Raw genomic sequence first — 12676 nt, 5'->3', positions numbered from 1 at the left:
TCAAAAAGACCTGGATTCAAATCAGATACTTAGTAGTTGTATGTGATACTGGATAGAGTATTTGACCTCTACTTGCCTCAATCTCCTTATCTGTAAAAATGGGGATAATTAGTAGCACCTTGCAAAGTTGTGAGAATCTAATGAGAATATTTTAAAACACTTTATGTGTACATTAAATGATATTTTTTAAAACATTTTGTGTGTACACTGCTGTTTTCATGTTGTTGCCTCTATTAGACCTTAAGCCTTCTGAAAACAGTGCTAGATAAATGGTGGCTGTTCTTATTGCTGTTATTCTACCAAAATGTGATTTTTTTGGAAAGTCTTCTAAAAAGTCATTGTTAGATTCATCCTGTTATATGGTTCAATAGCTATAAAATTTGGTTTTTTAAACTTTTACTTCACATAGTAAGTTTTAGGAAAAATTACTCTTAATGAACAAAGATTTCTATTGCAATTGAAGAACTTCACTGGAAAAGAATCTTTAGGGTGATTTTCATTGGTTCCCTTAAGACTGCTGAAAAGAATCTCAGGTTTAGCTACATAAGATAAAGAGATTTAGAGCAGGACTAATCTAATCTCATTTTAAATTTGAGAAAACTGAAAGTTGGAGAGGTGGGGAGATGTTTTCAGAGTCACAGAGCTTATGAATGCCAAGGCCTATATTAGAACTCTAGTCACCCAATTTCAATTCAAGTGTCCTTTTATTTATGGAAGGTGTATAAACAAGTCTATTTGTTTTGCTTGTTCTTCTCTTTTCAGCTTCTTAGATAGTTGACTGGACAAGGAAATGGGTTCCTTTCATTGATAATAATTTTATTGACAGTACATAAATGCCTAGCATACGATGCCAGGTGCCCAATGTCCTGGTAATTTGGATACCTCGATCCTAGGTCAAGATAATACTTAAATGTTTTCACAATGCTTTGACATTTTTAGTTGATGATGGAAAATTTTCCCTCTTACAAGGTAATAGTGCTATAAAAATGGAGCGACCTGGTTTTGAATCTCGAGTTCAAATTTACTGGCTTAACCTGCTTCAGTTTCATCATATGAAAAAATTAGTATGATGAATAATAATGAGATTTATACTAACTCATAGAGACATTTTTTAAAAAATAAAAATGCTTTGCAAACCTTAAGCCATTGTGTAATAATAATTGCTAGCATCTGTATGGTGTTATAAAAATAAAGTAATATCTTTGGGCTCCTTTGGGGCTCATTACATGTGTTATATTATTTGGTTCTCACAACATAAATGTGATTAATTATTATTGTAATATTTCTTCCTTTTATAGAAGAGTTATGAAATATTTAGGATTTACTGTTTGAGTTTTTCACTGAAATTGAATTTAGGGCAGCCTAAGAAATAGATTGTCATACTTCTCATGGTCCAAATCTACTTTACTGTTCATTGAATGGTATTATCCCATTGAGCAAAGGAAAGAGATTCAGAAGGTGGGGAAGATGTGAAGTGAAGAATGGCTTGTTTCAATGCAGCCTTAGGATAACCTTTCACTAAAGTAAAGCATTATCTACACTCAGTATATTGAGCACCAAAACTGATGTGTTGCCCATAGAGTATTTCTGGTTAACTGCCGGGAAGCAGTCCTCCAAAAGAGCCTAAGTGGCAAATTCCACAAAAAATAAAATTCCATTTGTATTTTTAGAGATGTTAGAAGGAATTTAAAGGACTTTGAAAAAGATGTGAAGCAGTCCTAGAAATTGATTTTTTTAAGATGCTGTCTCAAGATAGAACTTCTCTCTCCCTATTTTTTTGAATTTATAAAAGAGCATTTTGTAGAGTATTTTTGCACTCATGGAGTTAAATCACTTTTTTAAATTCTTGGTTTCTTTTAGGAGATTTGCAGTTTTTAAAAATTTTTGTTAATATTCAGTTGATCAGTGATTTAAGGATACCTAAGGACAAAGAAAACATAGTTACAAAGAATATATGGGCAAATGGACAGAAAACTTTAAGGAAGAGCCCCTGTGAATAATCGAAATCTGCAACCAAGTAATTAGTACTTAGTAATTTGCAACCAAACCATTTAAAGTGTTCTTAGAGGTAATCAAATTTAATTCCAACAGGTAGTGCTTGTATAGGAGCACCAAACTTAGAATTAGATCAGAGTTTGAATTCTGGCTCTGTCCCTCATTATTACCCATTTGACCTTGGTCAAGTTATTTATTTTTCCCATATCTTCAATTACATATAAAATAAGGGAGTTAGACAAAATATTCTCTAAAGTTCCTCCAGATTCTACTATGAAAAAAATGATTCTTTAGTAAATCCATGATTATGTAATAGGTTAAATTTTAAAAATCATTTTTATATTTTAAGCTGGTGAAACATTCATGGAATTGTTACTCCAATAATTATATTTCTTTAAATCAAATTTTATGAAAATTATGCCATATTATTAAAACCCCAGATCCTATAGGAATTTACATATTAGCTGTTTAGCAATAATTCTTCAATCCATGTCCTGGTGTATATATACTTTGTACTAAAATTTCCCAAAATTATAAGTCATACTCTCTTACCTTCCTTTTATTAAACCTACTTTTCCTAAAGCCCAATGGGATGTAAATTCATTTTCTTTTTTTATATGTCTAGAATTGAGGGTATTACTCATAAATAGCAGATGCTAAATAAATGTTGATTGAATTAAAGTCAATTGAAGCATCATCATTTAAAACAAATAAGTCATATTATTCAACTCTATTTTTTTTTCTGTAGTTAGTATAGTATAGTTCTGTAGATAACTATTGTTGCCATAGCATGATTTTGCACTTTCTTCTTGTTGCAAATAAAACAATTTCTTTAGGAAATGAAAACTTACATCCCATTGGGCTTTTGCACAAGTAGGCTTAATAAGATGAGGTAAGATGAGGTAGCTAGAGAGTTTTGTGCAGATTCTCAAAGTTGTGTCTTAGATACTTTCAGAAGTGTCCAAGATGTAATTAATGAAAAATTTCTTCTTCAGTAGATCTATTTGTCAAAGTCTGAGGCTGAATTTGAACTCAGCTGCCTCTTCCTTAAATAAACTGTTAGTCAAAGCACTTACCATATATCATCTTTTGAAAGACAAATTGCTTACTTGTAGATGTCACTCTATTCCTAACTCCAGTAAACAGGCTTCTTGGATGCCAAAGGAAGAAACAACTTTTTTAGAATTTAATTATTAAGATGAACCAACTAGAATAGAAAGCTGCTGAATGACCCACTTCCATGACAGAAGCCCTGTATTGTTATAGGGTCTCTGCCCTCAAGAGTTGGTGTCCTAGGCTCTTAATATCATTCAGCCAATGCCAGTGCTCATGACTAGCCTTAAATTACTTGAAGCTAGGATTCTGATTTGTATTCCTGAATCTCTTGTCTTCTGCTTATGCTTAAAGTCTTAGCCATCCAACCTGCCTTCCTTTCTTGACTTTGGGCTACATATTAATTTAGCCTAAAGCCAGCATTACATAGTGAGAAGGAATAGTTAAAGTCTGCTAGACCTGATAGATCCACCAAAGTATTCTAGCTTACCCTTTCAATACCATATCTGTATGCTGTTATTCCAACCTATTATCTTTATTTTACAAATGAAGATACTGACACAGAGGTTAAGTGACTTCCTCAAAGTCACACAGCTGTTAATTTACAAAAACTCAGATCTTTCTTACTCCAGCTCCAGTATGTTATTGACTGTGCCATCTTGCTGCCCAGCCTGTGTGATGACCGCGTTAGCACCCTGGACACCTTAGAATCAGCCGGAGTCAGGATAAGCAAAAGTCCTTGGTCTTTATTCTTGGTCTTTAGTGGTAGACGTGAAGGGAATGGATGTGCAGGATCTCCATGACCTCACCTCTTCATTAACCACCCAGAAGTGACTCTGGCTAGTCTTACTCCACACCCTAGTCCCTCCTACAATTCTCTGTATACACCAAATGATTGGGCCAGCACAGAATAGTGGGAAGAGCCATTTTCTAAACATATTCTTATAGAGTATTGTCCCATTGGTAATTAGCCTTAAGTGCTCGGTTGTCTGACATCAGTGCATTAACTCAAGAGTTTCATTCAGCCCCTTACATCTCCTGTTTTCTTCTGTTTTAGAACACAGGTGGTCATGCCATCCCTGAATTCTCAGGGAGGTGAGAACCCCCAAAAGGAGGTAATCACAGCCTCCCTGACTTCTCAGGAAAGGAGGTAAAAACACTGAAAAGGAGGTAACCATGCCCTCTCTGACATCTCAGGAAGGGAGATGAAAAGCACGAAAGGGAAGTGGGGATTGCTACTGGGTTTCTGGGCTGAAAGATCTTATTAGAAACAAGTATGCACAAACCCATCAGCATGGAAGATATTACACAAGCACATAGCAATAACACACAGGCTATTAGTGATGACTCCCCACAGCCAGTGCAGGCTCAATGTGGTGTAACAAACATGAATTGTACATGCTAGTAGATATAACAAACAATATAAATCAACATGGTTTTGTAAAAGATTTCTAAAAGTCCTAGGAGAGTATATAAACAACGGTTACACATACGCCTTCTTTAGCAGCCAAGAGATAGTCCAAAACCAATCTATTGTCCATTGCTTCACATGTCAGGGAATCTAATGATGCCCACAAGTTTTTGAAGTCCTGCAACAGTCTTTTTATGTGTTAGAGAATCCAATGAGTCCTGAAGGTTTTCAAGTCCTACAACAGTCATATCATGTCTCAGAGAATCCAGTGATTCCTGAGGGTTTTGAAATCCTACAATCTTTCCATTTGGCAAATAAGCCAACATCCTCCATTTTCCAGATTTCTTTCTTAGAAATACTGGGGAATTCCAAGGACTTAGAGAAGGTTGTAAGTGTCCTTGTTCAAGTTGCTCCTGTACTATATCTAATAAGGCCTGAATTTTATCTTTGAAAGGGCCACTGTTCTATCCACACTGGTGTATCAGTTTTTCATTGGCTAGGAACAGATGAAAGTGTTGGCAGGCCTTCAACAGCAGCCCTTCCTAAAAAACCAAAGTACTCATGTTTTGTTGTAAAATGTCTCTTTATTGATGGGGAATTTTTTAACTATAAAAAGAATAAAAACTCCTGTTTCACCTTCAAATATCCATCTCAAAGAGGTAGCACTAACTTTAACTGCTATTGATCCTCCTACGCCAGACATGTAGGTGTCTGCCTTAATCTTTGGCCAGTGACTGGGCCAGTTGGCACCTCTAATGACTGTACAATCTGCACCTGTATCTACCAATCCTTCTAATGTTATGCCATTTATATAGATAGTGAGCATAGTTTGGTCAGCTGTCACAACTGCTGTCCAGTATATTCCTGGATTTTGTTGCTTGAAGATTGCTTATTAGGAGTCTGTATCAGTAAACCTGATGCTACTGCTTCTCCTGGTTGATAAGTCACACATTGTCTACCTGTATTAGTGACTGGGATATTATCTACACATTCCCTAGTTTCCCACATCAGTGTATGGATGAACACTGTTTTGTAAGTACTCTCAAGAGGTGAAATGGTCAAGCCTACTCTGCCAGAGGCAAGGGATCCATAGGCTGGAGAGGAACAGATTTCACCTCTCCAGGGGGTATCTCAGTTGTCCCAGCTGCATACTCTATTCTCCCCAATTGTAATCCCTTTCTCTCATCAGATTGCTTCCTGGCTGATTGGTCATGTCTGGGTACTGAACTTCTAGGAACTCTCTGGGTGTACCATCGGCTGCTATCATGCCCCAAGTATTTTTTTTTGTCTTGGGCCCTGGAGCTGGGCCCCTCATCCTGTTTCCCTGAATCAGTCTTCATTCTGATGCCCAATGGAAGCCTCTGTTGCATTTTGGACATGGGGTATTGGGTCTTGTTCTCCCACCCTGTTTTCTCACTCTGTCTCTATGCCATCATTGAGCTTTCAGATGCTCTACTTTACCACATTGAAAGCATTGAGGAGTCTCTTGAAATCCCTTGCTAAAAGGGATACTATCTTCCCATGTTCAGATCTTGGGAATTCTGCATCGTAGCCTGGCTATAAAAGGTATTTGTGCCCACTATGGCACAGCATCTTATGATCCTCTAAAGGAGCATCCTTGTGTTATACTAAGAGTATAATCCTTCTGCAAATCTCATTAGCATTTTTTTTGAGGCTGGGGTTAAGTGACTTGCCCAGGGTCACACAGATTTGAACTCAGGTCCTTCTGAATTCAAGGCTGGTGCTCTATCCACTGCACCACCTAGCTACCCCTACATTAGCATTTTCTTTAGCAAGTTATGCCTTATCAAAATGTCTGTTACTGCATTTTCACCATTAGTTTGTATTACAGCTGTCTGAAAATGTCCCACAAAATCAGCAAAGGGTTCATTTGTCTCTTGTGCAATTTTTGTGAAAACTCTCCCTTGTCATTTTTTACTGAGTAGAAAAGACCATGCTTTGATAGTAGCAGCAGCAATTTACTCATATGCTGTTCTGGGGTAATTAATCTGCACTGAAATATCTGCATAAGAACCTACACCTGTTAATTGGTCATAGGTCATAGGATTGGTCATAGGATTAACTCCACTATGACTATTTTGTTGGGCTTGTATCCTATATAAGCTCACTATATTCAGAAAACCACAAGAAGTTTTGTCCAGGTTCTAAGCATGTCCTTGCTAGAGATTTCCAATCCCTAGAGGTTAAGACTTCATAAGCCAAATTCTGTAATAACATCTTAACATGAGCTGATGTAGCCCCATAAAGAGTGCAAGCCTTTTTCAAGTCTTTGAGCATTTCTATATCAAAAGGAGTGTATCTTCTACTTTCTTGACCTGAAGAGTTAAACTGTTGAATCAAAGGATACATTCAGATTTTAAAATCAGCTAAATCCTGCCCTTCTTCTATTTCTTTAAGTAGTGCCTTTTGCAATCTAGTCATAAAAGGGGGTGATTGCTGGTGGTATCACTGCCCCTCCCACTACTACTCCTCCCTCCATCCTGGAAGGTGAAGTTGATGGGGGCGTATAATAACCAGTTCTGGTTTAGGCGGAGTTGAAGCTGCCTGGTCAGAGAGAGAATCACCACACCCTTCACCACGCCCTTCATCCTCCCTTAACTCTACATGCCCTCTAGTAATATTGCTTTTAATCTGTTCATTGTCTTCCTCTTTTTCCTTACACTTCCTCATCTGGCTGTTCTTAAAATTTTTCTTTTTTCTATTACTTGCAGAATTCTTTAAGGCCAACTGTATTATGTTGTATATATAGAATGTTTCCTTGGAAATTGAACCAGGACCTTTATCATTGTAGTATCACATAGTTGCTCTCCTACTTGTTGTCCTATATCTTCTTCCTTTAAGAACCAAGGGGACATGTGTTCTAATGTATCCAAGTGTCTAGCAATCTGCAACCAAGTTATAATTAAGTCTTGTCCCTTGATCAACTTAAGTATGCTTTCTATATTGACATTTTGGGGCAGGGGTGGGGCTGGGGGGAGAATATTTTCCTAATATCTGCCCCATTTCAGCTAGAAAAGGTTACAAAGTTTGCCTATTAAAATACTCACCCTATTTCTTTGTCTCCGAGGACTTCTTCAGTGAAACTAGGGTTCATGGTCCCATGTTGAGCACCAAATGTGATGACCACATTAGCACCCTGGATACCTTAGAATCAGCCGGAGTCAGGATAAGCAAAAGTCTTTATTCTTGGTCTTGAGCAGTAGACATGAAGGGAATGGATGTGCAGGATCTCCATGACCTCACCTCTTCATCAACCACTCAGAAGTGACTCTGGCTAGTCTTACTCCACACCCTAGTCCCTCCTACAATTCTCTGTATACACCAAATGATTGGGCCAGCACAGAATAGGGGGAAAGGCCATTTTCCAAGCATATTCTTATAGAGTATTGTCCAATCGGTAATTAGCCTTAAGTTTCCCAACTTCAGTCCATTAACTCAAGAGTTTCAGCCCTTTACAAGCCTGTATAACCTAGCTATTTTCTTACAAAATAAGTATGAATACAACTTTGTTTACCATGTTTTGTTTTGTTTTTTCCCCATTTCAGGCTGTGCTGAGTCCTCTCATAGCTATTGCCTTGAAAATTTCCCAAATCCATGAGAGAACTGGTCGTCGGGGACCTACTGTCATCACCTGAACTAAGGTCACAAGAGAGTATCAAGAGGGAGAACTGCCTTTGCTGATGCCTTCTTGCTACCTATTTGTGTCTTATATACCTTTGAAATGGTATTTTGTTGTTGGGAGGGGAAATGAGATGAGTGGGAAAAGAAAACTTCAATTTCAATTCAGTCTTAGCCAATTGCATTAGCTCACTTATGCAATTATGTATTTAATAGTCTATTAGAGCTGCAATATCTTTTCAGATCTTCCCTCATAAGTAGTTCACAATAAACAATTAAACTTCCCCCCTTTTCCATCTCTAGATATCAGCACTCACAAGGAGAAAAGAAGTGAGTTGAGAAACAAGTTGAGTACCCTATTTGTTTTATACTAGTTCAGCATGACAAAACATTCATAATTAAGGAGAGAGAGAGTAAAAGAAGTGCCAGTATGGAGGGTATTAAATTTAAAAACCACAGAGTCCCTGGGGCAACTAGAAATAGGTATTCAGGGCAACTGGAGCTCAATAATTTGGAGGAGGATTCCAGTGTCTATAGCAGATTATATGGAAAAAGCAGACTCTTTTCATAAGCCCCACTGATCTCCATCTGCCTGTTCCCATCAATTCTTTTCTTCCTATCTTCTTCTTGAATCCCCACCAAAGCTTCCTCTCAAACATATTTGTACTCTTCTAAGTACATATCAGTGGGGTATCTAACTATTTACTTTCAAAAGAATGGAAAGAAATGAGAATTTTGGTTGAAATACCAAAGTTCTCCGAAGTTTACAAATCATTCATTTGTTGGCCATGAGAAGAAACTTTTCATTGGAAAATCTATATGGGAATAGGCATATTTAATTCTCCCAAGCTTTGAACATGTCCCACATGTTTAGCACAGGATCATAGGACACGTGTTTGTGTTGAGTCATCCTGGGAGATCAAAATCCCCCAAAGTACACTAACTTGTTGATTATGCTGAATAGCATATCCCTCAGGAGTGTGTCTGTCTCACCTTCCCCCTGATAAGAGCTAAAGAGAATACAGAACCAATACTAAGGCATGAAATGGCTGCTAAGAGTGACACTTGATTCATTTATAGACCCTGGGATAGAAAAAGAGCCCAGGAAACCCTTGTAAAAAGGTGGAAAACAGATGGACACATCTTGCTTTCTTCACTGGGGAAAGGATACTGCAGTTATAGTGACATGCCTCTGTATTCCACAAGAAACACAAAAATCTTATGCATGAGACTTATTTGCATATGTTTTGCTTCCTTGGGAAACACATTCATGAACTCACTTATTGAGATAGCCTGGTGTAGTCTGATTATATGGCAAAATCTTATGACTATGGTGAAAGTGAGCTCAATTGGGAAAATGTCCCCAAGAAGTAAAACTTTTCCTGTTTTCTATGTATGCTGCTGTCAAAATTCACAATGATATTTAGTAGTTAATTAAAATTGGAATGCTATATTTCAGTCTACATCTAGTTGTGAATTTTTCCACTACCATTTCTCAAAGTGATACTTTAAAAAGAATTTTTTATCCTTTCTTGTGTGATGGACCCTCTAGAAGTCTAGTGAAGATAACAGATGCCTTTTCAAAATAATATTTCTAAATGCATAAAATAAAATACAGAGGAATATAAAGCAAATCATTTATATTGAATTACAGTTATGAAAAAGTGTTTTTAAAAATTCATGAGACTTCCAGCCAAGATGATGGGGAAGACACACACATCTATTTAAGCTCTGTCTTTTCTCTCAGAATACTTTATTTTATGACAAGGCCTCTGAATTATAGCCAGACTGAAAAAAACTACAAACAATTACCAACAGATGAAATCCTCACAATTCGCAAGAAAAGGTCATTTTTGCTTATGGGTGGGGAGGTTTAGATCAGGCATAGACTGAAGGGAGGCAGGCAGGAAGAGCACAGCAGGCAGTGAGAGTACAGAAGGCAGCTCACACTCAGCAGACCCAACAAAAATGTCTTTAAAATGAAAAGGGAGAACCCGCCAGTGATGAAGAAGAAATTAAAGAAATAATTAGGAGTTACTTTGCCCAAATTTATGCCAATAAAATTCAATAACTTAAATCACATGGAAGAATACTTTCAAAAATATAGCTTGCCCAGATTAACAGAGGAAGATGTAAATTGGTTAAACAATCCATCTTAGAAAAAGAAATATAACAAGCTATTAATCAACTCCCTAAGAAAAAGTCCCCAGGACTAGATGGATTTATATGTGAATTCCACCAAACATTTAAGGAACAATTAACTCCAGTGCTATATAAACTATTTGAAAAAATAGGGATTGAAGGAGTCCTAAAAAATTCCTTTTATGACACAGACATGGTACTGATACCAGGTAGGTTGAAAACAGAGAAAGAAAATTATAGGCCAATCTCCCTAATGAATATTGATGCTAAATCTTAAATAAAATATTAGCAAAAAGATTACAGAAAATCATCCCCAGGATAATACACTATGACCAAGTAGGATTTATACTAGGAATGCAAGGTTAGTTCAATATCAGGAAAACTATTAGTATAATTGACTATATCAATAACCAAATTAACAAAAAACAAATGATCATCTCGATAGATGCAGAAAAAGCATTTTATAAAAATCCAACATCTATTCCTATTAAAAACACGTGAGAGTCTAGGAATAAAGGGACTTTTCCTTAAAAGAGTCAAGACCATCTATTAAAAACCATCAGTAAGCATCATATGTAATGGGGATGAACTGGAACCATTCCCAATAAGATCAGGAGTGAAACAAAATTATCCACTATCACTATTATTATTCAATATTGTATTAGAAATGCTAGCCTTGGCACTAAGAATTGAAAAAGAGATTAAAGGAATTAGAGTAGGTAATGAAGAAACCAAATTATCACTGTTTGCAGATGATATGATAGTATACTTAGAGAACTCCAGAGATTCTACTAAAAAGCTATTAGAAATAATTCACAACTTTAGCAAAGTGGCAGGATGCAAAATAAATCCACATAAATCCTCAGCATTTTTATATATCATCAACAAAATCCAACAGCAAGAGGTATAAAGAGAAATTCCATTCAAAATAATTGACGATAGCCTAAAATATTCGGGAATCTATCTACCAAAGGAAAGTCAGGAATTATATGAGCAAAATTACAAAACACTTTTCACACAAATAAAGTCAGATTTAAATAATTGGAAAAATATTAAGTGCTCTTGGATAGGCCGAGTGAATATAAAAAAGATGACAATACTCCCTAAACTAATCTATTTATTTTGTGCTATAACAATCAGAATCCTAAAAAACTATTTCAGTGACTTAAAAAAAATGACAACAAAATGGAAGAACAAAAGGTCAAGAATTTCAAGGGAATTAATGAAAAAAAAATCAAATGAAGGTGGCCTAGCTGTACCTGATCTAAAACTATATTATAAAGCAGCAGTCAACAAAACCATTTGGTATTGGCTATAAAATAATTATTTGGTCAGTGGAATAAATTAGGTTCCCAGGACAAAATAGTGAACAACTATAGCAATCTAGTGTTTAATAAACCCAAAGATACCAACTTTTGGGATAAGAATTCATTATTTGACAAAAACTGCTGGGGAAACTGGAAATTAGTATGGTAGAAAGGAGAGTTTACCTCTCAGACTTGTGGAGGAGGAAGGATTTTATGTCCAAAGAAGAACTAGAGATCATTATTGATCACAAAACAGAAAATTTTGATTATATCAAATTAAAAAGTCTTTGTACAAACAAAACTAATGCAAACAAGATTAGAATGGAACCAACAAACTGGGAACACATTTTTACAGTTAAAGGTTCTGATAAAGGCCTCACTTCCACAATATATAGAGAGTTGACTCTAATTTAGAAACATATGGAATTCCTCTATTTCATTGAATGACCATCTTCTTCCATGGAAAAAGATGCTAAACTTAGCTGGGTAGTTTATTCTTGGTTGCAATCCTTGATCTTTTGCCTTTCAGAATATCAGGTTCCAGGCCCTTCTATCTTTTAATGTGGAGGCAGCCAGATCTTGTGTGACCCTTATTGTGGCACCTTGGTATTTAAATTGTTTTTTTCTAGCTGCTTGCAGGATTTTCTCCTTTGTGTGGTAATTCTGCAGCTTAGCCACAATATTCCGTGGTATTGTTTTTTTAGGGTCTATTTCAGAAGGAGTTCGATGAATTCTTTCAACATCTACTTTCCCCTCTGTTTTTATTATCTCTGGACAGTTCTCTTTGATAATTTCCTGTAAAATAGAATCTAGGCTCTTTTTTTGGTCATAGTTTTTGGAAAGTCCAATGATCCGCAGATTATCTCTCCTAGATCTATTTTCCAGGTCTATAGATTTTCCCAGTAAGTATTTGACGTTCTCCAACTTCTCATTTTTTTTGTTTTGTTTGACTGATTCTTGGGTTCTCTGTGAATCATTCATTTCTATTTGTTCCATCCTGACTTTTAAGGAGTTATTTTCTTCTTTCACAGTTTTTAGTTCTTTTTGTAAATGCCCAATTGAGTTTTTAAATGAATTATTTTGCTCTATTGAATTTTTTTCCATTTCCCTAATTTTTTTTTTGAGAATT

At 36.2% G+C, this 12676-nt stretch overlaps 1 protein-coding gene across 2 annotated transcripts in view; it reads left to right on the top strand.

Moving 5' to 3' along the window:
* The window catches only part of PGM5 (phosphoglucomutase 5), a 212719-nt gene extending 203170 nt beyond the window's left edge, over window positions 1-9549 (top strand). For both annotated transcript variants that reach the window (XM_074280735.1, XM_074280734.1), the window contains one exon: window positions 8026-9549. In XM_074280735.1, coding sequence (XP_074136836.1) covers window positions 8026-8115 — 90 coding nt within the window. In that variant the 3' untranslated portion in view covers window positions 8116-9549. The remainder of the gene's footprint in view (window positions 1-8025) is intronic.
* The last annotated feature ends 3127 nt before the right edge of the window (window positions 9550-12676 follow it).

This window comes from Sminthopsis crassicaudata, chromosome 1 (genome assembly GCF_048593235.1).
Source record: "Sminthopsis crassicaudata isolate SCR6 chromosome 1, ASM4859323v1, whole genome shotgun sequence".
NCBI lineage: Eukaryota > Metazoa > Chordata > Mammalia > Dasyuromorphia > Dasyuridae > Sminthopsis > Sminthopsis crassicaudata.
Note: the sequence above shows the minus strand (reverse complement) of the source record. Positions and strands in the feature narration are given on the sequence as shown.